This window comes from Diadema antillarum, unplaced genomic scaffold (assembly GCF_040938485.1).
Source record: "Diadema antillarum isolate AM-2024a unplaced genomic scaffold, OU_Dant_1.0 seq00001715_RagTag, whole genome shotgun sequence".
Lineage (NCBI taxonomy): Eukaryota > Metazoa > Echinodermata > Echinoidea > Diadematoida > Diadematidae > Diadema > Diadema antillarum.
In genome coordinates this window covers 551,559-578,707 of record NW_027272404.1, presented here as the reverse complement: position 1 = coordinate 578,707, position 27,149 = coordinate 551,559, and the positions used below count along the sequence as shown (strand labels likewise).

General features: G+C 39.4%; 1 protein-coding gene across 1 annotated transcript in view; it reads right to left on the bottom strand.

Moving 5' to 3' along the window:
- Positions 1-21,718, bottom strand: part of LOC139711856 (GON-4-like protein) — a 110,013-nt gene extending 88,295 nt beyond the window's left edge. The window contains exons 1-3 of the mRNA XM_071623708.1: positions 21,574-21,718; positions 6,655-8,062; positions 2,147-2,239 (exon numbers count right to left, since the gene is read on the bottom strand). Of these exons, the coding sequence (XP_071479809.1) occupies positions 2,147-2,239; positions 6,655-7,542 (981 nt within the window). The 5' untranslated portion in view covers positions 7,543-8,062; positions 21,574-21,718. The remainder of the gene's footprint in view (positions 1-2,146; positions 2,240-6,654; positions 8,063-21,573) is intronic.
- Positions 21,719-27,149: the final 5,431 nt, after the last annotated feature.

The following is a 27,149-nucleotide window of genomic DNA, read 5'->3' as shown; positions in this document are numbered from 1 at the left end:
CCACCACATTTGTACAAGCTACAATCCCCTCCCTCCATTCGTGATTTTGCCAAGTTTGGTCAAAATCCAGCCCTGATATTGCAGAAGATGAAATATTTAAAAACATTAATATTTGGTGATTTGGGGAATTTGTACCCAGCCCTAGAGTTTCTCCTGGGTTATTACTATCATTTGTACTAGAAGTACTCGAGTTGAGTCCCAATTCTAAAAGCATGTCAAAGTGGTCCAGAGAGGTCCAAGCGAACCATGCCAGAGCAAACTGTGACAGGAAGATTACCATGTTGGATACCTAACAATGCGGTCCAGGGGCCCGTTTCATAAAACTTGTCATCAGTGACAACTGGCACATTTCTATGACAAATTTGCTCTCAGCCAATCAGATGCAAGCATTTCAGTAGCTTGTCACATCTATGACAACTTGTCACTGATGACAAGTTTTATGAAACGGGCCCCTGAACATGCCACAGTGAACCGTGCCACACAGATTTGTATCCTATTAACACCTACATACTGGGAAAGGTTTAGCATACATTCGAGAGGTAAACTCATCAATTTGTAAAAAGTCTTATTACAACCTTAATGTTAATTCACCTTATCTAAAACAGAAACAATGGGTGGTTTCAAGCTCAGTGTTAATTCTGGCAATTATGCTATCCTAATACCAACACCAGCAATAATCCAAAACTGGAAATCGGTCAGTGTCAGGTTGACCACAACGACACATGGTTCCTGACGCTACTGTTGTGCACGGCACTGAATCTTGTCTACTAAACTGAGCTCTACAAATGGATTCTTGTGGTGACTGTATGCTTTTTCCCAATTGGCAAACATTAGCCCCAAGAATTATCAAATTTGTCATTTTAAATTCAGTATTGGTGTTAGCACTGTCATTGCACAAGACCAACATTCACTTCCATGAATGCGTGATGTCACCACTCACATTGAGTATACATGAATAGTCTCTACTGTATGTACAATAAATGCAATAGGCACCCATGGAAAGTACACAGTATACCATTTAGACCTGGCCATGTAAATGTACATATATGCCTCGGAGCAAAATTAAGACCGTTGTATTTTGGAGATGTTTAAGAATGTGGGACATTTTAATTCTTCTACATCACTCCTTCAGTACAAAGCACATATTGCAGTACAAGTGTCTTTTCACAATTGACTTGAACCAAGGGTCAACACTTTTCACATTATATGCAATTCCTGCAAGACTCTGCAGTGGTGTGAAGATAGACTAGTGTTGAGGAGCAATAAGCTTATATTGTACTTGGTATTGCTTGCGCTAATCTGACCGTCACTGTTGGATGTCAATTCCTGGCACTTGTTTGGGAGATAACACCAGCATCAGCACTGATATTGAATTTGAAATCACTCAATATTTAATTGACTATTTATCCTAAAATATACAATGTACTTCATCACAAAATGTTGAATATGACCTTATAATCTATGGGCTAGGATAAAAGTAATTAGAAAAGTAAAATGGAATATCACATAGTATCTGCTTTCATCCCTCCATTTCCTACGAGTGCTCAATAAGCTTGCTGAAAGTTGCCTTGAGTGAGCAAAGCATGTTTACGATGCATCCTTGTAGCACACTTCAGAAAATTGGACTGTCTACTCCCTGAATAGTGTCACGCCATGGCAGCATGGTAAGCCTGGCTCGCTCTGGCATGGTACGCACTGGCACACTTCATATTATATGAATGCACCCTACAACATGTATGATCACCATTTCAGATTGGTGATTCCAGCTAAGTTTGGTAAAAACCCAACCACCAGTTTTCCAGAAGACAAAAAATGTGAAAAAAGTTTATACACTTATAACACACAGTGAACAATAGCTCACTTAGTATGTAGGCCATTTAGTTTGGGTGATCTAAAAAGAAAATGTAGACCAAATTTTGTGTACACTGCATGATTGGAGACTTTGAAGGACATCAACACTTCTGTTGATCTATGGAAATGGTTACAACTAATATCACTGTATTGTGAAAATATAGAAAACTTGAAAATTCAATAACTCTCTTATTTTAGGCATGATTTCCATGAAACCTCCTACCATTGTTTGTCTGATTTTACTCATTCATTTGAGGATGGAGTGGAAATGCTCTTTGAGCAACACTAAACTTACATATAGAGCAGGCTCCTGCTCAATCTGAACAAGGCCAGCATCAGTCATTGTGTTTCTGACCATGGAGAGGACATGTTCGTTGGTTATCACGTGCTGAGGAGAGTTTGACAACATAAATGGGTAATTCCGTGAAGTTGGGGCACAAAGTGTGACATTTTAGCATAATTCAATACTAATTATGCTATACCTACATTCATCTGTATATTGTTTATAGGCTTTACATTTGTATTGAGACCATACATTTTCCTGGAAATTTTGTGCCATTCAGACTCAATTTTGATGAAGTTATTAAAACAATATGTAACGGTGTCCTGTAGCATCGTGATGTGTCCATGTAGCATCGTGATAGTTAAAATCTGGTCCTAAAAGACAACTTAATGCAATTAGCTTGACCAAAATTTGATATAATATGCATAATTACTAGATTAGTCAGATAGCTAAATATCTTAACTCTCCTTTCCACAGTTTTACTTTTACAAGAAAACTACACAATGTGTCACTATGCTATGCAGTGTCCACCAAATGTCACAAAAAAGGACACCGCATAGCATCGTGATACATTTTGTAATTTTCTTTTAAAATTAAAACTGTGTACAGGAAATTTGAGATATTTAGCTACATTATCTCATTCATATCTTGTAAATATGCATATTGCATCAAATTTTGGTCAAGCTACAACTGTAATTGCCATAATTTGTCTCTTAGGACCAAATTTTAAAATATCATGATGCTACATGGACACATCACGATGCTACAGGAGACTGTTACATATTGTTTAATAACTTCATCAAAATTGAGTCTCAATGGCACAAAATTTCCAGGAAAATGTGTGGCCTCAATGCAAATGTAAAGCCTACAAACAATAAATGTATAGCATAATTAATATTGAGTTATGCTGAAATGTATTTTTTAAATATCACGATGCTACATGGACACTGCCCCAACTTCATGGAATTACCGAAATACAAATGTAGTGAAAGCACAACACGAGGCTTAAAGACTGACTGTTCTTACAGTTTCAATCTTTTAGTATTACACATACAATTGTACATTACTCCTTACTTTAGCAAACATTGCAATTGTGATGAAAAAGTCATTGATACCATGATTGAAATCCACTGATTATATGTGACCATGCATCACAAGACCAACAAAAAGTAACACATCTTGATTTTGTGTGAGGACTCAATATAAGTGAAGTGGGTCGACCTAGTCAATCTTCAATTTTTCATATTTTCTGAAAGAGCAATTCTTCCTCTAAATTATCCTGAAGTTTGGGATCATACAATGACTTCGAAGGTTGTTGTGTGTGTATTTATTCTTCTCTTTTTTCCCCCAGTTTTTCAAGAATACTTTTTGTAGCATACTGTGATTAGGTATACTGTAAAAGTGGAAATTTTCGCGCATTTCGAGCAACCAGAAGCTAGCACGAAAATAGAAGCACGTGAAAACTTTTGCATGCCATTATGTTCCAGTAGTTGATGTCTTGATTTTGCTGAATTAAAAACACATGAAACTCTTCTTATCCGGCCAAGAGCGAAAAATTAGTCACGCGAAAATATCCACTTTTACAATATCTCAGAGGACCCTTTCCATTTCTAATAAAACCCTATACACACTCTTCACTTTCAACTCCCAACAACTTTGAAGGGATGATACCACTTTGAAAGTTGGTATTAGATGTTAGTACAGTGCTTATAAAAAAAAAAGAAAAAAAAAGAAGGTAATCCAACTTTGGAGGGCTAGTATTTCATAAATTTTATCAGCTATGGAAAGCACAATATTGGTTGTGAGGAAAGGGGAACTCTTCCTTTCTCCATTGATACCCAATTATGTTGACAAATGTCATGCATGACTGAGCACATGAACTTTAAAGACAACTATGACAAATTGCACTTTTTCCAAGTTTGCATGTTATTGTGAAGGAACACTGGATGTCTCACTGCATGGATAAGATCTGTCAATGAAAGTGCCTAAATAGGCCAGCCTGTATGAATGCAGGTTTGCGTTTAGGGTTTAATAAAATCCTATCATTTTACAACGGTTCATAACCTTTAACATGGTCACCTGTCCAATAACTTCGTCACTTCCACAGAGGTGAACCCACACAGTTCATTTTTCTCTGTTCACAATCAACATATAGTGTGCAGCGACAAACCATGTCTTCAATATGAAGAGAAAACTAGAAATGTCGCTACGGCGACTGGTGTATGCCTCCGCCATAATGCATGGTTCTCCTAATACATTGTAAGTCTATAGTACAATGTCTTGACAATGTGTGATGAAAGTTTCACACAACTGGCAAAATATTAAAATGACAGGTTTGCCACAAATGTGATGAATGTTCACTTTCCTAGAACTAGGTTCAATTGGATGAATGATTAAAACATCAGAGTGCGGGTATTTGGGGGAACTGATGATTTTTACTTGACTTTTGACCCTTTTATAAGTTGCATTGAGTAATTTTCAAGGTATTGAGAAAAAGTATAATTTCAGTATCAAATGGTAAAATAGTATTATCTAAACCTGGCCTTTGACCTTCGACCTCACAGTTCCAAAGAGAATCACTGTTAGGTAGAACATGCATAAATATGTAAGTTTCATGATAATACCTTCAGTTACTTTTGAGATATGGAGGAAGAAGTGCAATTTAGCACTTTCACTTGACCTTTGACCTTTTAACCTTTGACCTTTTGGCAAGAAACTTCCCACAGAATATATATTGGGTTATACATGCATACATCAAGTTAAACAAAAATCCTTCAGGCATTGCATAAATATAGGGAAAGCAGTGATATTTTGAGGAGTTGACCTTGACCTTTGACCCCCTGAGATTTAACCCATGACCCCCAACTTCCCTAGATAATCATTGCCCATCGGTACATACATATATACTAAGTTCCATGAAGATACCTTGAACCATTTGCGAGATATGGAGAAAAACATGAAATTTCAACCTTTTTTTCACAAAATAACCTGTGACCTTTGACCCCGTGACCCTAAAATCCAAACAAAGTATTATCCCCCCAGGATATACCCTCATACCAAGTTTGATGCAAAACCACCTCACGGTTCTTGAGATATCAACAAAAACAAAACGGGACGGACATACAGACGTACGGACGGATGTACGTACGGACGTACGGACAGACGACCCGAAAACATAATGCCTCCGGCCACTTCGTTGGCGGAGGCATAAAAAAATGGATAATGGTTTAGCCTTTATGGGAAGGACCAAGTAATCAACAATGTGGTCATGTTGAAGGTTATAAACCATAAAAGGATAACAAAACCATAGAAGAAACCCTACACACAAACCTGCAGTCATGCATGACTTGACTACTTTCATTGACAGATCTCGTCCATGCGGTGAGACATGCATTGTTCCTTCACAATAACACACAAACTTGGAAAAAGTGCAATTTGTCATTGTATTCTTTTAAAGGCAGCCGATCGCCATCCCTAATGGTACGTAAACTCCGAACGACCGAAGTTTGTGTAATGCTACCACCGAGACAAGTTTTAGTGTATGTGTGTGCGTGTGTGTGTACGCATCATACACAAACATTGTCACCGCGAGCTGCGGTGATTGGAGGAGAGAGGCCAGAAGACGCTGCGGCGTGTGTGTGTGTGTGTGTGTGTGTGCGTGTGTGTGTACGCATCATACACAAATATTGTCACCGCGAGCTGCGGTGATTGGAGGAGAGAGGCCAGAAGACGTGTGGCTCTTTTGGCCTCTCTTCATGTGCATGCGCACTGAGAGTGTGCGTCCATTCGGAAGCTCTCGGGACAGCCATTTTGGGTTAGGAGATAAGCACAGGGAGCTCTCTTCTAGCCTACCATATTTTCGCTGACCCATTGAGCCAGCGCTATTCTCATTCGGGGGTCACTACATTTGATACAGAATGGGGGAGGCAGCGTGTTGCATTCGTCTCCGTGCCGCACAAACCACTCGCCACGACCGAGTGTCTTTAATTTCATGTGCTCAGTCATGCATGACGTTTGTCAACATAATTAGGTATCAATGAAAAGAAGAGTTCCCCTTTCCTTACAACTAACATTGCACACTCCATAGCTGACAATTATAAAATAGTAGCCCTCCAAACTTGGATTACCCTTTTTTTTTTCTTTTTTTTTTTTATAAGCACTGTAGAATATGCTCAAATACATGTAGTATGCACAATTACAACTTAATCTGATAATCCCTAAACATGGTTGTTAAGGAGTTTTATATCCTGGTTACTTTTTTCCCCTATACTTTGCACATGGAAGAGTTTTGTGAGATTAAACACCTGAACAGACCCTTAACTTCAGCACCTCTTTTCTCACTAAACACTTTTTCAGAGTGTATGCTTTCTTTCCATTATTTAGATTTATTTAGTTAGGCAAGTCCATTTATATTGAGTAATACATCAATTTAAAGCTTCAGAAAGAGTCTGCTCCTACAGAATCTGCCCTTTACTAAAAACTCATGTCTGGTAACTTAGAGAACAATTTTGAAAACTTACATGAAGTATGCTTTTGACATTTATGGCTGTCAGGTTATTCTTGACAGCATTCTCCTCAAGTTTTCTCTCCAGGTCAGCATCAAGGTCAAGAGATTCATCCAACTCATCATCATCATGATCCATCTTCAGATTGATCCTCCGCTGCTTTCTCCTCGCAAAGTGAAACTTCCTACGCTTGCGCTTACGTGACCGCATACTCTTACACTCATGGGAAAGAGGGGTTGTTGGAATAGCCTTGGCCTCTAGCTCAGTAGCACCAGTTGTTGAAGGGAGGCAGTCTCCAGTAATCTCCACTTCGCATCCAAGATCAGCAGGATGTACACTCCTGTTGACCTCTCCAAGGCTTGCTCCAGGGATGCATTCTATGAGAGGTGAGGCAGTGGAGGATGGCATGCTGATAACCAGACTTCCCTCTTCACTGTTGGCTGGAGATTCTGTCACGACAGTGGAGTCTTCCAGACAGGGGTTGGCAGCCAGCCCACCTCTTCCTACAGATGACTGCTCACCGCTGAGCTCTGGACCTCCTTCCAGAGCAGTGTCTGGAATGGCTGTCATTCTGTGATAGCATGATGAGTTATTGGTGCTAGAGCATGATGCATGGCTTACTAGCACCTTATTCTCTGTACAAGCTGACACTGGGGTAGCAACCGGTTCATGAGAACATGTGTAAATGTCATTCATTGTTTCCTTGCTGGATATGGCATCAGTTGCCACATCAAGTTCAGTAGCCTTCATGTAACCCTCACTGCAACTGGCTTTTTCTTGTCCCAAGCACTTATCAGCATTCATAAACACAGTTGCTTCACTCACAGTAGTTCCATTGGCAGAGCACTGATGAGGCTGGCTACAACCTGTCTGCTCAACACCTTTGGGCAAATCACAAGACATTTCATTTATGCTCCTTGAGCTTTTGCACACTCCAATTTTTTCCTTCAACTCAAAATTGTTATTTCCTTATGGACTAGTTTGTTCTGCAAATGTTTCATATATCCTTTACTTTCTGAAAATGCATACCATCATCTTCACTTTGAGTCATCAGTTAATCACTATGTGGTAATAGTGCTGTCTTTGCTTGGGTCCTGGATGTACCTTCAGTGCTACTTAAGTTCCTGGTCACTTTAATAGAACTACATTGTACATGAATTTACCCTGTGTTCAGTTCTGTGTAAACATTGGCTACTTGCTCCAAGCTATCCTTTCTTCCCATTATCACACTTTATTTCTCATTTCCATGAAAGCACTTGAAGCTCCTCAATGATATCTCCAACTCTGATCCTTGGAAACAAACATCTCCCCACTTTCACCTTGCAGGTTTCTGAGAATATCAAAAAGTTGATGCCTGTTGATGTCTGTTAAAGCTCCGACTTCAACGTAGAGGGTGTTGTAGCTGAGAGGTGTTGAGAGTTTCCTGAAAATTCAGAAGGGAAAAGTGTACATCAAATACAACATTGCTAGTACTCATTTTCAATGTTGATCTACACAAGGCATGTAATTTTATAAGTAATAAACAGGGGCCCACAGAATGTTTTTGAGAGTGGGGGAGGAGGGCTATGAGCTGGGAGAGGGAGATTCAGAAAGTAAGGGACTGGTGCTTTTGTTGCTGGTTTTTCTACCATTTTTTCCCTAAATATTTTTGTTTTGTTTTGTTTTGCAGACCTAAAAAGCCCCCCTCCCTTCCATGGCCCCTGATACACGTGTCTTCTTTTTTTTTTTTGTCTTAATATAGACCATTCTGCACTAATAACTCATCAAATTCGTCTAAAAACAAACAAACAAACAAACAAACCAAACGAATTGGCAGTCTTCTGCAGAGACTATAGTGCCTAGGGCAGTCGTCACATGGCAAAAGGGTGTATTCTGCACAAAAAAACACACATATATATCGAGAAGAATCACTTCGCAGTTTGCACAAATCACTGATTTTCTAACAAAAAACTTTTGACATTGTCATTTGTTCGATTAGATACTTCATGATCAAAATGATCCTTTGGTATTGTGTTCATAATCTACAATTTCATATTTTCTTTTATATATCTCTCACTTTTATGTATCCCATTTTGCCAAAAAAAAAGAAGGATACAATATGTATCCATATTTGTCATATATTTTGGCAAAAGAGTGTATTTGCAGATACTCCCTATATACAGTTTGTGATATACTTTTGGCAAAAGGGTGTACAATTGAAGGGTTTGTTTGCAAAAACCAATAAGTCCATTTTTGACGATTTTTAAGTACCATCTCTGTCATAAAGTACAAAATAATACCTTTTAAATGATATATTGGTCACTACATATAAAGCTATATTTTTGAAGTTATGGTCAAAAGAAGCAAAAATTTTCTTATTATTCTCTTTATTTTTCTTGACCTTTAATCGCAAATATCTCCATTTGGCAAATATGGACTTATCGGTTTTTGCAAACAAACTCTTCAATTGTATCTGCAGATATTCCATTCATGGTTTGTAATACATGTACTTTTTGTAAAAGGGTGTGTCAGTAGATATGCATTAACTATTTGGCAAAGTGGTCTATGTTGCAGATACTCCATATGCATTGTGTGGCATAATTTTGGCAAAAGGGTGTATGCGCAAATGTAGGGGCCTAAAATGTAGACCTACAACATTTACTATACAGTATTGGTATGGCATGGCCAAAATAATAGGGCGAACAAACAAGATAAAAACACAAATTTATATTTTCTCACAAAATGCTCACCTCCAGATTTTTTCATCTTACCTTTTTTTTTCAAAGCTAGGTGGAGAATAAAGAGGCCAAGGCTTGCCATTTTCCAGCAGGACATGAACCCTGTACGGCCTTAACCTTCATGGTACATGTGCACATGTGTTTTCTGAATACGCATAAGATCTACGACAAGTCCTGAAAAGTAACTTGGCCTACCTAAACAATTTCATTCAGAAAATTTATGTGCCTATTGCTTATTTAAACATTTTAAGCACTTGAACAAATGCCAGTTCCATGACATTATGTGTACATGTAAGTATATCAAAGATTTTCCACATGTTACTACTTGTTCAATAAAAAAATGCCTGTTGTCATGGTTGGCAAAGGAATGCAACTCTACATGGACCATTTTGCTTTGAGATGGCATAGATGACACTGGAACATGTAATTTAGCAAAAAGTTGTTTCTACAATATGCATCATTTTGCCATGACAAACTATAAAAACTTTTGGTGAAAAAAAATGGTAAAGGGTGTTTGTTGCAGGTAAACTATTATACCATAATATAGGAAGTTCAGTAAAGGCATTATCTGTCAGATACACCTTTACGCATTATAACATTCTGTAACTTCAATGGTGTAGTATAATTGAAAAAAGGTGTATGTTGCAGATACACCGTTCGTATAAGGACAATTACCCCCTCCCCCCTCCCCCCCCCCCCCCCTGCCTCTTAGTGATAGGATTAGATTCATGATTAAGGCTAGGGTTAGGGTTAGAATTTGGGTTAGGGTCAGGATTAGGTTCAGGATTAGAATTAGGGTTATGGTCAGGGTAAGGGTCTGGGGTAATTGTCCAAGGGGTAATTGTCCAAGTACCATACTGTTCTGCCAAAATCATAATGAGCTCACATAGAGGGTGTACAACTGTACCTACCACATACACCTTTTAGCCAAAATCATGAAGAACTCATAGAAGGTGTATCTATCACATACACCTTTTTACCATTACAAAATTATGTAAACTTGACAAAAGAAGTGTAGATAACCCATGCTAGATCTTAAAAAGGAAATTCCCTGCAGCTATGAGAGTTCAATAAATAAAAAGAGTGCCCTTGACAACCCCTCAGAATGAAAACATCTCAAAAAGTAAACGTTTTCAGATACATTGTACACCCTTTTGCCATATGTTGGTTGAGGGGCTGCAGCCCCCTCCCCCGCAACACACACACACACACACACACACGACTTTTACAAAACAAAATTAGAACTATCACTGCATGTAATACCCACCAAAACTGAGGAAAAAAAATTATAGCACAATCCACAATATTTTTATACGCTTTTTATAGAAAAAAAAAATGCATGAACACATTAGTATTCAACATTGACAAATATGTTTCATTCATCTGAATATGATATTGGTCACATTTGCCAAATTTCAAGTCAAATGCTCAAAAACTGAGGGAGCTTACCAAATTCACAATATTTTGGCACATTTTCATTTAAAAATGCTGCTACCATGGCAATGCAATGCTCAATATTGATGAAAAATGGAGTTTGCCCATCCATCTACATACAAGTACTATAGCAGCTGAATTTCAAGTCAAATGCTCCAAACTGGGCAAGTTAGCTCAATCCACAATATTTTTGTGCCATTTGTAAAAAAATAAAAAATAAAAAAAAATAAAAGCTGATATCATTGCAATGCATAGTTTGACACTGACAGAAGATGAAGCTTGCACATCTTCATACAAAATAGTGGTCACATGAGCAAGATCTCAGGGAGTTAGCTTTGAACCCCAAATATTTCTGACACTACATGATCTTTACTGGAAAATGCTGAACCATTACAATGCAGGGTTTGACATTGACAGAAGATAAAGCTTGCAAATCTGCATAAAATAACAATAATAATAATAATAATAATAATAACAACAACAATAATAATAATAATAATAACAATAATAATAATAATAATAACAACAATAATAATAATAACTAGAACCGGAATTTGTCAACACTGACAAATTAGGTGATCCGACTTTTTTTTTAAATCAATGATTCGAGTCCTGGGGGGCATTTCATGAAGCATTTTGGTCGGATATTTTTCTGACAAACTGTTACAAGCTACTGAAATCCGTGCATCTGATTGGTTGAGAGCAAATTTGTCCGACAACTTTGTCGGACAAAATGCTTCATGAAATGCCCCCCAGATATGTAAAGTCTCAGCTACAACATGTTAAAATCTGAGAGAAATTCACCGAAGCATAAGTAAGATAGTGCTCGATAAAGAGAGTCATGTCAATTTTCACATCTACAAAAAAATTCCCTCCCATAGAGATAACACGTCATAACGAAGATAGAAAAAGAAGTACATATGACCTTTGACCCCACTTTGCACAGACAAGATGGCATCTGAGCAAAATGTGGTTATTTTATTAAATGATCCCTGTAACATGGTCTTTACGTGTGCAAAATATGGGAAAGATAGGACATGTATTCACCAAGATACAGGATGAAACATTTATGACCTTTGACCCTAATTTACATACCCAAGATGGCATCTGATCAAGTAGTTGTTATTTTATGAAATAATGTTCGTGACATGAACTAAACATATGCAAAATATGGTGGTGATAGGGTATGTTTTTCTTGAGTTATTGCACAGAAAGTTGCAGAAAGACAGATATATTTCAATACATCGAAGATAAGCTTTAATTTCAACCAAGTTTTTAGACATGATCCCGACAACGTATGAAAAAACGAAGGGCACACTCACGATAGCCCTACGTCTTAGCTACAACATATTAAAATCTTAGAGAAATTCACCGAAGCATAAGTGAGCTAGTGCTCGATAAAGATAGTCATGTCAATTTTCATTTCCATAAAAATTGCACTCCCATAGAGATTACACGTAAACTGGTCAAATTTGACAAGGTTACCTTCAATCATTTTTTTCGAGGTGATGTCGTCATCTAATCAAAATTGTGTAAATACATTTCTGAAAGAGCATTCCATAAGCTACAACATATTGAAATTTAGGTGAAAATTGGCAATGGATAAGGGAGATACGCTCGAGTAAACTTGAAATTTGATGACGTCATTTTGAAAATTAATTTTTTTTACTTTATTAAGAAATTTGATATCTTTTAATCATTTTTCCAGCATCGCCAACCCATGAAATGACATGTACAACTCATCAGCTTTCAGAATATGTAAAGAAAATTGGAAGTCACCGTCCATCCTGACGAGTAAAATCGGATTTAAAACTGGCGTTTTTTTGGCATAGTTGCACTGTATATCGCCATTGACGCGCGCGCGGAATTTCAACTTTGACGGGCCCGTATGACGTCATTTTGAGTCGGATTGACTTGGAACTTGGTAGAAATATTCCTTGACATTTCAGGCATCCGATCTATGTAAAAAAAGTGGAAATTTCTATTGCATATGAGCTGTACGTGCGTATATGCGCTCGCGCGTACGCGTCCGTCCAATTTTTTCAATTTTTCAAAAAATGCTCCAAATGGTCTGAAACGTGTGCAAAAAAAATTTGAGCTCGATTTGAGCATACAAATATTTCAACGCGCACGTACGCGCACGTTTGAAGAGAAAATGTGAATTTTGAGAACATGAGTAGAATGCGCATCAGTTGAAATATATGTGAAGTAAATTTCATTTAAAAACTCTATTCCATTAATGAGATATGATTGAGAATGTGTTTTCATATAATGACGTCATAGTGACATCACGATCGACCAATCACAATGATACATTAGATTTGTCGTCTTTGGGACATGATACATATATGGTATGAGTTTGAAGTTGATACTCTGAGTACTTTCTGAGTACGTAGATACACAACTTTTGTCCAGAAATAAAGAAAGAAAGAAGAAGAAGAAGAAGAAGAAGAAGAACAAAGAATCCGTACAGATACAGAAGGTGATCCGAGAGGATACTCGGATCACCTAATAATAATGGCTACTTATACCGGGTGTCCCCAAAAAAGCGGAACAGTGGATTTTCAGTACCTTGCATTCAAAGTGATATATTTTTTGACATTATTAGAAAGAGCATCTTCCGCAAAAGACAATGATACCAAAATCATTAAATTTGGTGCAAATGCAGTCATTTTCAAATTTCGAATTCGAATGAGGGAAGGATTTGGGTGCGACACGCGTTCCATACAGTGTCTTGTGTAAGCCCGTTCATGTCAACAAAAGATACAGTTTTCACATCGGGCGCGTGCACACACACACACACACACACACACACACACACTGCTTTTTCCTGGCCCGCGCCCAATGTGAAAGCTGTATCTTTCATTGACATGGATCAACGGGCTTACACAATACACCGTATATGGAACGCATGTCGCACCCAAATTCTTCACTCATACATCGCAAAAATCCAGCGAAATTTGAAAATGACTGCATTTACAGAATTTGGCGTAGAATAAATAGTTCTGAACCAAATTTAATGATTTTGGTATCATTGTCTTCTGTGGAAGATGCTCTTGCTAATGATGTCAAAAAATATATCACTTTTAGAACACAAGGTACTGAATATCCACCGTTCCACTTTTTTGGGGACACCCGGTATACACAGGTCCACTTTTCAGTGCTCACAGCGGGCACATGTTCAATCAAGGTCTAAGTCAAATACTGGTACTAAATAAGTTAGGGTATTCACTCAATCCAAAATATTTTTGCATGCTTCTAATTGAGAAGTGCTGTTATCATGCCAACACATTATTCAACATTGACAAAGGATTGCACAAACTGTAGTGGTCACTGTATGGTGGTGGTCATATGTGTCATATCTCCAGGCAAATGCACAGAAGCAAGGAGAGTTACAATGTAGCTCAATCCACAGTATTTGTGTATCATGCTCTTTATAGAAAAAAAAATGCTGCTCCCATGGCAATGCATTGCATCAAGAAATTTGAAAAAGGATGTGTTTTGTACATGTATTTGATCATCATATCGGTCACATGTGCTAAATTTCAAGTTAAATGTTCAAAAGCTGAGGGAGTAAACTTGCTAAATAAATCCACAATTTATTGGTATGATTCTCATTTTAAATAGTGCCCTTACCATGGCAACAGACTGTTTAACATTGACAAAAGATGAAGTTTGAAAATATGCATACTATAGTGGTCACATGTGCCAAATTTCGAGTCAAGTGCTTAAAAAACTGAGTTAGCACAATCCACAATATTTTTGCATGTTTTTTATCGAAAAATTGCTGTTACCCTGGGAATGAATTGTTCACCATTGACAAATTATGTGTTTTGTGCATCTCACATTTTTAGTCAAATGTTCACAGAGTAAGGGATAAATCCACTGTTAATGTTTTTCCATTAAAAAAAAATGCTGCTACCATGGCAACACATTGTTCAAAAATGAAATTTTGCACATATACTACAGTAGTCACATGTGCCAAAATTCAAGTCAAATGCTTACAAAGTGAGGGAGTTAGGTGAATTCAAATATTTTTGTATGATTTGTATAAAAGTGCAGTTGCCATGGCAACAGATACAGTGTATATTGACACTCACAAAAAAAAGTATTTTGCAGGATAGCATATTATAGTGATCGTGTGTATAAAATTGCTACTTAAATGCTCAAAACCTGAGAGAGCAGCTCAATCAACAAAAATTTTTGAATGAAACTGTAAAACCAGAAATGTCCACATATAACGTACGCATTCTAATTTCGCAAATTTTGCAAACCAAGATTAGCATATTAAAATGCACTTAAAAGTTCTTGTCTAGACTATGCTATAATGCAGTGGATGCCAGTGGTGATTCCCGAAAATTTCATGCGGGGAAAAAGTCCATCAGATTTAATTCCTAAAAATATCATGCTGCGAATACATCTCGCTTTACAGTAACTTGTAAAAAAAAAGAAGAAAACTACTGTTGCCATTGCAACAGATTTCCATACACTCATGAAAAAGTGATCAGTTTGCTGACAAATTTGAGTACCCAGTGTGGAACAGGAATTTGGAATATATGCACAAGATCAGTCGCAGCGGATGACTATGATTAACTCCCCCGAAACCCATGAAATGTTTTGAATTTTCAACCATCATCGAGGCACTCCGAATAGGGCGTTCTCATTTTCACCAAAATTTCACCTTCTCATATCTCCGCTATATACCGACCAAAATCGCTCAAACTTTCAGTATTGACGTAAAATGATTATCTCTATCCACATACGATAAATCACCAGAAACGATTCAGTAATTCTTATGTTATTTAACATTTCATGTTTTGTTGTCTCTGAAAACTACCGTCCCATTATTTCCAGACACATCTGGTCGCACCACTAAATATTCCTGAAACTTAAGATGTGTACATATTCAGAAGACATGTGCGGATGTTAATGGAGCCCTGTTCGCTTTGCGGAAGACCTATTTTTGAAGTTACAAGTGAAAATAATTGAGGTATTTTGTCAGAAATCTCAAATTGTGCGGGAGCAGCAAACGAGAACAGAGATGCCAAGTTCAAAAAAATTTTATGAGTGATATTTTCATGACTCAACGTCTCAGCGGGTACGCATGCACGCGAACGAGGGGGTGAAGTGACCGAGCAGGGGGAGGGTGTGGGAGAGGGGTGTCCGCCCTTCCACGGTAGGGAGCTTTTTCAATTTTTAGCTCTTAATGGTGCGATCTGGTGCATACTCAAGTGACTATTTTTTAGACAACATTCCGTACTCCTGTAATCGTGATCATTTCCCGTAACAATTACGGGAAATCCGTAATAGTTGGCATCTCTGCTTGCGGCACAGTCTCCGGGGCTAGGTTAGGTCTAACGTTAACCACAGCCCCCACAGTTAGAGTCTAGAATCCTATTTTACTTTTAGTAAAGATTTTAAGTTAAAGGAAGGTACCGGTACGTTATACTAAGAGTGGGTGAATAGAATTAACGTTAACGTTAAACTCTTCTAAACTCTATGCTATCTCAAAAATACTAGAAATTTCTGTAGAACTCTAACAAGTTAGGCCTACTTATTTACGGTAGAGTCTTTACAGTCTCCATACATTTATTGTAAAATTAACTGTTAAGTGTTATACCCTGGCCCTGTAAGCACCGTACCGTCATTCACCGTACATCATTCTGCTGCTACGATATTCCGAATGTATGTGCATGCAATCCATAGCCATACATATGACTTGTCTGCAGATGCGCTGTATGTGCGCGGCCATTTCTAGTCCGGTTGAATGCAACACATGTACGATGTACGTTCGATGAGGAATATAAACGAGCACGCTGCTCACTTGCGAATTGCACAGCGTTAGCGAGCGAGTCGCGCACCACTAACACTCGACTTGCCTGCCACTGCAGGTACGCGCAGTACGCACCACGCAACGGTATACCAAAGATCGTATACGGAATTCCGTATACGATCTTTGATTTTACTATTTAGTACTGTGAGGCTGAAATCGTTATATTGCTAAACAGTCCGTCTGGCTTGAGATTGAGTATGCGTGATTTCATGAGTTTGTTGGAAAGAAAATGTGAGGAGAAAGGGTGGCTTTTAACCAGATTCGGGCAAGCATTTTCCCCTCTTGACTCTAGTACTGGTACTAGGGCTCCAAATTTACTAACATTTACTTACTGTAAAAGTGGTTTCTTTCGCGTACAGAAACTTTCGCGTTTTCCATCGGTGCTGACTTTTTCGTGTGTGTTTAAATTCGCGGTCGGTAATGATGGCGTTGTAACAAGCCACGAGTTCAAAACATTTTCGCGTGATGTTAAATTCGCGGTTCAACCTCAAAGCGCGAAAAGCGCGAAAATAAAACCACCGCAAAAGAAACCACTTATACAGTAGTATGGTAGGTGTTCAACACACCGACCGGGTCCATATGAACCGACCGCGCTCTATAAATAATGGCATTGCGCATACAGAAAGAAAATGGACGCATGTTACTACGCGCAACGGTGTTCGATTCTTCACTGGGCTACGCTACCGAGTAAAATGAGGCAAAAACAGATAAGTATTCCCTCTAAATTACCGAAATTTAGCAAAATAGAATAAGATTTATTGTGTTACTATACATATAACTAGGCGGCGTAGGCCTACCTTTGCTGACTCGTTAGATGTACTAGAGTATCCTTCTGTAATATTATTGACAATTTTGACCGCAAAATTGTCATTATGCCGCTCTCTCAAACTCCGCCGCTTGTACGATCGTGCACACACGTTACACATACATATGACATAATTATTTTGTTGCCCACTACGACCGTAAGAGTTGAAGCAGAAACGAGAAATGAATGTGAAAAAAACAAACCGACTCATCTAATTTATTTCCATTACCAGTACGATGAAAAGTTTCCTAATGAAAATCAATTCAAATTCATCAAACAGTCCTTCAAAAATAATATCGAAGGATTCAAAATACAATGTATATTCAAATATTATTGGGGAAAAAATGACGGCTAGAAAAAACACAGCAGCTTGTCGAAAAAAAAACGCATTTAAGTGCGCTTTATACGCATTGTCAGGGTGGTCGGTTTAAATGTACAGGGCAACTGAGTGCGGAAAAAATGACACCCCACGCGTTTGAAGCCGCCATCTAGCTAGAGCGCGTACCTCAGATTGCATTTTCAGTGCGCGCTTGTGAATCTGGAGTAATTTCTCCCACACATGAGTAAAATTTCAGGTAAACTGTGAGATTTTTCACGCTTCTATTGATAGAAAAACATTAGGTGGTCGGTGTGATTAACACCCAACCATACTAGATCTAACACGCAGTATTACTATTAGTACTCTGATAGGTCTAGATCTATTTGTACTAAGTTCATGGTTTTTAGATCTGAACATTCAGTCATTAGATCTAGCGTTAGATCTCTTTAGCCATTTTAGGCCTATTTGTCAGACTCTACGTTACTATCTTTAGGTTTAATGCACTTGTCAATTGTAGTCCCGGCCCCTGGGTACCCGGGGATGGCCGGGACTTGCATCCCACTTGCAATTTTGGGATGTTACACCACCCGGCCAAGTCCCGGCCAAGTCCCGGCCGAGTCTCCGACAGGTCGGGCAAAATTTTCACGGGAAATCCCCCGCTAAGTCCCCGGCAGGCTGGGCAAAATTGAAGTTGGAATCCCCGGCCAATTCCCCGACAGTCCGGGCAATATTTGTGCAGAAATCCCCGGCCAAGTCCCCGACAAGCTGGGCATATTTGCATAGAAATCCCCGGCCAAGTCCCGACCCTCAAGGCCTGGTCATACGGCCCAAAAGTCGTGTAAGTTTGCATGAATCACGCAAGAAATTTGGTTGTGCGTGCTTGTCCTTCGTTGAGAATTTTCGCTGATTTACGCGATGAAAATCACTGATGAATTGCGCAAGAACTACGGAAATATCACTCAAAAATCACTAAACCACGCACTTTCAGCGCATAGGCACGCAAAGGCCCCAAATAGGGCGAATTCGTGGTTGTGCACATCGACTGAGGTCCACGGAAAATCACGCATAATCTGGGCTTTATCACAATGAATTGCGTATGAATCGCGCATGATTCGCACATGAACGTGATAGCGGCAACATTTTCGTAAACAATAGCGATATTCCACACATATTTCGCGCGTTTTTCGCGTAAGAACAACGCAAACTACGCAAAAATTATGTAAAACAGCGCAATACTGCCTAAACTTTTACGCGAGGCCGAGTTTTGAGGTACTCAAAAACCTGGCCTTTGAGGACCTGTCACACTGCCCAAGAGTCGCGTAAATGCATGAATCACGTAAGAAATTCGAGCCTTATTTACGCGATACATGCGCAATTTGCGCATTTCATGAGTTTGTCTACAACGTGGAACCTTCGTAGTTGTCAGTCGATGTGCGCCAGATCGGTGCTTTACGCAATTCCGGGTTTTGAGGAGCTCAAAACTCGGCTTCGTGTTAAAAAGTTTACGCATTATTGCGCTGTTTTACGTAATTTTTGTGTAGTTTTGCGTGGTTCTTATGCGAACAATGCGCAAAATATGCGTGGAATATCAGCGATTGTTCGCGAAAATGTTGCCGCTATCGCGTTCACCAACGACTCTCAACTGACGATTAGCAGACATAAATAATGACGCATGTTTCGCGCTTGTAACAACTAACACCTACGTATCACTGAAAATCACTGAAAAAAAAAATATTGGCATAGGCCTATGTATCTCTAACAGAACACGCAAATAAGCGCATGTAATTAGCTAGTGTCATTGAGCACTAGATGGCGCTCTTGCGCAAGTACATCGTTTTCTACACACGCAGTGCTCAACTCTTCGCGATGATCGCTAGCTGTAGCAGTTATGACAGGGTGCATTGATATCATTCTTTTCAAAAGTAATACGGCCCTATGTCAAACGACATGTTCAAATCACAAACCTGAACTACTTTTGCCTTCCTTGTACGTTGGTTTGAGTCTGCTACGAACTGCTAAGTTAGCCCGAGGAGGACGATCTGTTAGCACGCTAAGTCGAAATTTCGCACTTATTTGTCGTGACCTTGGTGTATTTTGTACTTAATCCACATTGCGCAAAATATGGCAGTGTTGAAACTTAACTTTTTTCAAAATTGAAGTGTTTTCTGATTTTTTGAAAGGAAGATTTATCGACCCCAAGTAAGCCCATGTGGTAAGAACGGTACACGAAATGGACCTTGCAATGCCTGTTTCAGTGAAATTGGCTGCCCGATCGCGCAGCCCATGGAGAGCTTCGCGGTTGCTCCCACGGGAGTCGCTATAGGTGTTGTGTGATTTACGACTGCCCGCGGACGCCGCGCGCTGGCTCGGCGCAAGCGAGCTCTCTACTTATGAATATGATGATGGGCGAATCGAAGCCACCGCTAAGACAGGCCTACGTGTATGCGAAAAGTTATTAAAATGCGAGATTTTTCCAAGAAAATGAAAAGATGGACTGATTTAAACACTGTTTATGTGTATGTTACATATCAATCTACGGATAATTGATCTCATTTCGTGGTTCGGTGAAAATCTGATTTTCTTATGATGAAGGCTAATGTAATACTTACGAAATACTGATCGATGAATCACTAATGTATCACTAACAACTCACGTATGATTGGCGCTATATTTTTGCGTGATCTTTCCGTAGTTCTTGCGCAATTCATCAGTGATTTTTCATTGCGTAAATCAGCGAAAATGGTCAAATTCTCGACGGACAGGCACGCAAAACCAAATTTCTTACGTGATTTATGCGATTACGCAATTTTTGGGCAGTGTGACCGAGCCCGCATGGAATCGCGTAAAGCGCCGATCCGGCGCACATCGGCGGACAATGTGCAGACGTGGCGACTGAGTCTCAGTCGCCATGTCTGCACTCAAGCATTGCCGCGCCGCCGCGCCTGGCGACACTCGCGCCAGTAATCGCTCGCATTTCAGCATTCGCATGGGTCGTTTGACATCGCATTTAAATCCATGATTTTAGATATGATGCCTCAAACCGATTTTGCTCAAATTTCGTGAGTAACTAGGAAACTTGTGAAGCTTTATGGACATAATCAAGCGAATTGCCGCAGTCCTTTCATTTTCGCGTTGCATTGCAAAAAAGCGTGGAGACTCCTTATAAGGGGTGCCCCGGGGGTTACTTATAAGGGGGACGGGGTTACTTATAAGGGGGACGGGTTACTTATAAGGAGGGGCCCCCCTTGTGAGTGGGTTTCCCGAACTGAAGTGAATCTCCCCCAACAAAGCCCGGTCTATTCCCGACCCACCCGGGCGAAAAAAATGCTGAAATCCCCACCCAACTCACACTTGGTTGCAAGTCCCGGCCATCCCCGGGTACCCAGGGGCCAGGACTACAATTGACACATGTGCATAAGGCAGCCGACCAGTATTTGTAATTTGGTCACCTACCGGAATTTGGTCACTTACCACTAACGTTAGGCTAGAGCCAGAGGCTAATCAGCAGCCAGTGAGTTCTACTGACTAGATAGCCTACTGTCACAACACACGCAAATCACATCATGATCAATTCACACACTCGTGTAAATTAACTGTTGAATAGACCTATGATTTGTAAACGTTAGCTAGGGAGGGTAACCGTTAGCTTTTCATTTGACTCGTCGGCGCGGCGGCGGCCGCGGCGCCGGCGGTGCACGGTAGCTGCGTAGTGCACGCGCCGCATGCATGGCGCCAAAAAAAAAAAAAAAAAAGTTGTCAAACGATCCCCATTTAGATCTCACCAGAGCCTAGATCTAACGTTAGAGTCGTTAGATCCCCTACTTACTTTAGAGCCATTATTGAGCTTGACTTTAGTCGCCATCGATGGTATGTGGATGTTCGAGTCACTTGAGCTTGAGTCACTGCACAGTTGTTCCAGCTGTGCTATGTTAGAATTCCAGGCACAACTCATTTCTCTCTGTGTGGGTACAGTCGTGGCGTCGGGTACTACATGTACATTAGTACCGACCAAGCTCATACTCATATAATACTAGTACAAGTCAACAGTTGCACACTACATAATTATGCATGATCGGTGATGAACTCTCCCGATACTGTACATGTATACACGGCCGCTGGTGAAACGCAAGTGGCTGCCGCCCTCTAGCGTTCAGCGGGGATAATCGAACCTGTGGGTCACAAGCACGTCACAAGCACTGACATCGATCTACAGCAGTGACAGTGTACTAGTAGGGTTGGACATACTACTCATCGACCGCCTAATGTTTATTTGCTTGATAAGAATATTTAACACTGAAATTCACGTAAAAAAACTTGACCTACGTGATTGAGAAAATCCAGCTCTATCAAATGCCGTTGTTCCCTTTTCGATTCGAAGTTTCAGTGCAAAAATATCGCCGACGAACTTGCGTGGCCTCGTTTCAGCTCCCCGCGGTAAATCGCGTTATTAGGATCGACCGCTGTTTTTGCATTGACAATGCACGCAAACCGAGTTGTATTGAACACCGTGTTGTACGAAGCTTTTTAGAAGCCTTTTAGAAACTTCCATAGACATTACATTGTGCCCTCATTACGATTCGGTGAAAATATTCATTCGAAATTTTGTCCTTGATTAAAACCATTAATGAACAGTGAATTATCGCATTTTCCCACACCATCCTCTTCTTACATCAAAGTCAATCCATTTTCATGTGCTTTGCGCGCAGAGAAGTGCGTACTACTAAATGTAAGTGTTCAGTGCGCGAATTATACGCGGTCGGTTTAAAAGAAGGTGGTCGATATGTAGTAGAGCTACCATACTTAGTGGTCAGAAGACGTCCATGGCAGTATTGTGTCAACCTATAGGAATTTTGAAATTATAGACCTTTTCAGTGTTCTTACTTTCAAATTACAACTTCTTTATGTGAATGAAAGTATATATTTCTGGAGTGAAAACTAGTCAAAGAATCCACTGTTATATCATATTTCACTGAAAATATTAGGGTATTTTTTTCTCTCCCTAAGAAAGTGGCAAGAATTTTTGTCAACTTCACATGTTCGCTGAAATGTTTGTTTTTGTAGTAATGCTAAACTCGCTTTAAAATCATGTTACAGTTTTTGTAAGGCTTATTGTAATTCAGATTTAAGCAATTTAAAAAGAAGGTATGAATTGACCAAAAAAAAGGTTAAAAAAAAAAACATTTTTACGGGTACCTGTAATGGGTTAAAATTTTGAATCTAATCATATAAGTTTCTTAGATGCAATACATTTTAAAGTTCATTTTTTTCTGCCATTTTCTTTAAAAGAAAAATATTTATGTATAGGAACAAAAAACAACAACAGACCTTTAGCAGATAATATCATAGCTTATCATCATGACTTACTGACGTTTGAATGACATTTATCAAGATATAATTTCAATCAGAGAATTTCATCTGCTCTGTATTTTTTTTTTTTCAATGGAAGCGGCTCATTTATGTGAGTCTATAATCAACGGCGTAGCCAGGATTTCATCTTAGGGGGGGCGGTTAGTCTGCGAGGGAGCGAAGCGACCGAGCCCGAGCGAGCGGAGCGAGCGAGGGGGGGGGGGGAGGGTGTGGGAGGGGGGTGTCCCCCCTCCCACGGTAAGAACTTTTTGCATTTGGATGTTGTAAATGGTGCAATTTGATGCATGTTTTTGCGCGTTTTATCGACGTGAAACAGTCCCACTTGTTTATGGTAGCAGTTTATTTTGATGTAGATTATCATTGAACAATTTGCCTATAAAATGATATAATTTAGATACACTTCTTGTATTAATTCTTTTCACTGAATATCATGAACGCGACTGAGCCCGGGCGAGCGGAGCGAGCGAGGGGTTAGGGGAGGGTGTGGGAGGGGGGTGTCCCCCCTCCCACAGTAAGAACTTTTTGCATTTTGATGTTGCAAATGGTGCAGTTTGATGCATGTTTTTGCGCGTTTTATCGACGTGAAACAGTCCCACTTGTTTATGGTAGCAGTTTATTTTGATGTCGATTATTATTGAACAATTTGCCTATAAAATGGTATAATTTAGATACACTTCTTGTATCAATTCTTTTTACTGAATATTATGAACGCGACTGAACCCGAGCGAGCGGAGCGAGCGTGTGGGTATAGGGGAGGGCGTGGGAGGGGGGTGTCCCCCCTCCCACGGTAAGAACTTTTTGCATTCTGATGTTGCAAATGGTGCAATTTGATGCATGTTTTTGCGCGTTTTATCGACGTGAAACAGTCCCATTTGTTTAAGGTACTCTCTTAATTTCTAGGACTTAAATTTTAAATCTTTCTTACGACTTAAAATATTTTAAGTCTTTAAGACTTATTTTAGGTGGCTTCGATTAAAAGTTGAGTGTCGAAGCTGTTCGCAATCTAAATCTAACAAGGACTTAAACTTTCAGCCAATCAGCTGACTTGTAAATGACGTCATGCGCTATCTTGAATCGCCTAAAACCGGAATTGGCGCTGGCCGTCACTTTGCTTCATGCGATGCTAGATAGCGTAGTCCAGTAGTCATACACACACATTCAGTGCACAATATGTACATTGTACATGTACTATAGTACTGTACTTGTACCTACCTACCATCGACCATTTGCAAACAAACGCTATTGACTCGAACAGTTGAGTTGGTCTTGAAGGCAGAAGTCATGCAGGCCGGAGTTTTTTGAGGGCATGATCTGACGGAAGCTTGACCAAGTTGCTTAAAGGTGAGCATATTACTGTATGAGTGCTTAAGAATGTGTTTGATAACTCTGGGACTCAGTAACCAAAGATAAAAGATGTTAAGATGTGCACTAACCGCCCTACATTTTTGGCGAGTTTAAGCCTTGCCGCTGTATACAGCGCTGTCCATCCCTGAAGCGCCAGTGCTATTAACACGTTAGCTGTTCATGGCTAATGTGTCTATCCAAACATTGTAACAAGTTACATGTAGGCTAACGTTATACTAGTATTGTGGGGGCTCTATTTCGGTGAAACTGCAAGTACAAGTGTAATAATACAGGGACTCTTATAAAGCGCCCATTCTACCCAATGATTTACGATGTTGGTGTCTTGACTGAAAGGTAAAGCTATGGGCATAACAGGCTACTGTAGCGTAGGCCTAACTGTCGTTTAACACTGAGTAGCAGTAACAAGTTAGTGTCAGTTCACCCCTTCCTACACTCTTGTAAGGTTTAATTTATCAATTTCTACGTAGAAAGGCACAGTTCTAGGCCTTATCATGCCCCACTATGCTGTGATAAAATGTAGGGCATATGCTGTTAGATGGGTTGTATTTTTAACGTTGTGTTTAGGCCACCAATAGTACGTACGTAACATAGACCCTATGGGCGCTACAATAGGACTGCGACCAGCCCAAACACGAAGCCCCCTTCGTGATGAGTGCCCCAGGGTTTAGGGCGCCAATGTTGCAATGCCAGTGCTGTGGCGTCAAGCTCTGAACTGTAAAAACTTCTATCGCATGGACCATATTGGCTGACATCACCAATTTCCATTGACTCCCATATTAAAATAGGGGGTCTACAATTAATAAACAGTTTCTGTTCCATTGCATGACTAGGTCTACTGAGTCTGATGTCACAGTAAACAATTACCTTTGGCGTGTGCACTCAACACTCTTACTACCAAGCGTGCATCATGTCACTCATTTTACTGGAATAATCAACTTCAATGCTACTTGCACTCGGCTGCGTACATGTGTATGTAATGTGAATGTGCTACTGATTTGCATTCCATGAAAATACTTCTACTATTATTACTACCACTCAGTAGTAGGCCTGGACACCTAGGCCTTATGGTTGCCATTTCTGCACTGAATTCAAGACTCTTTCTTGAACTAGTAAGTCTGTTAGTGTTATTGTTGAAGGCGTTGTGTGAAACAAATAATGTATGGGATTAACTCGTGCAATGGAACAAGATTTCGCACCTGGATAAAGGTATTCTACTCCAGTCTTTCTCTTTGTAGCATAATCAATGTGGTGATCTGTGTTTGAGTAGAAGGATCTAGACTTAAAAATTCTACAGATCTACACTTCTGGCTGAGATGTATGCATTAAGCATCACATACATCAGTGAGAGAATGTAGTGAAGTTTTACAATATATGAGGCCTTTTTTTATTTTTTACTTTTAATATTTTTTAAGATAAAGGGAATGCAAATTACCTGTTATTTGTATAATTTGTACTCCAAGGAGTACTCTGTCAGGACTATCCCTTCTTGGTGTTTAGATATGCAAGACATCCCTGGTATTTCTAAAAATTGATTTTAACGATAACATCTGAAACAAAAATCAGAGATATCGGTCTCATTTTTTCCTCCAGCATGAAATACAACCCTCGAGACCAATAAGAAATAATTAATTACACAAAAATCTAGAAATATGGCTATGGCGACCGTTTATACCCCCGAAGCATATTTGTTTTCTTCCTTTTTTTTTTTTTTTTGTTAAGCGTTTCTGTTTTTCATTTTCCACTTCCTGATCACTGATATTTCACAGTTTTTGTGTTTATTTTCAGATCAATGCGGACTTTGCCCAGTTGTACCGAGAAAAGTGCAGGAGATGGTGAACAGATGGGGGCCATTTTACGTCAATAGAATCTTGCACTTGCCAAGCGAAACCACCCTTAGTTGCAAGACATCGTAAGAAGATGTGAAGACATGGATGGAGACAGTAAGTCCTTCCGCCAATCCTCATAGATCTTGTGGCATTGATTATAATTACTGGAACAATTTCTGTCCAAAGTGTAAGAGTAAAACTTACTCATTCGTTTATGCTTCATTGCTATTACACCTTTCAGGAAAGTGAATGTGTACGAGTTTGCTCTTCATAGACTGATATTGATAATAAGTCGAAAACTGAATGTTAGGGATTGTCAGAGCTGATACAATACGTCATATCTAATATGTTAAAGAGAATGGGTGAAATACTTAAAGTTGAAAAAAAAAAATTGTATTGTGTTCCATTCTATAGGAATTTTGTGGAATGTCACTACTTGCAGCGATGCTTCACAGACCCAACATCCCCATGTAGAAGAAAGGGAGAGGACCTCTCATGCTCCCGAGGGATGCCCAGCAGTACCTGGTGCAGAATGACTATGTGCCTGTAAGTACAGTATATGCTTAATGTTTATAGACTTGAAATCAGTTTATGATCAAATCATTGAGCTTCCAATTTTGAGAATTATCAATATGCATGTTTCATTGGGCTTTTAAGTACCAGCTCATGTTTAGAGAAGAATATTTGAGCTTCGTATCTTACAAAGCAAGACTCGTGTAGAATCTGCATGTACTCAATAACAGGTGGAATTTAAAAATCTGAATTTCTCATGCTGTCGTGAGAAATACAAAGTTTTCTTCTCTGATATATCAGTGTTTTTGAAGCGATTCTTCTCAAACAAACT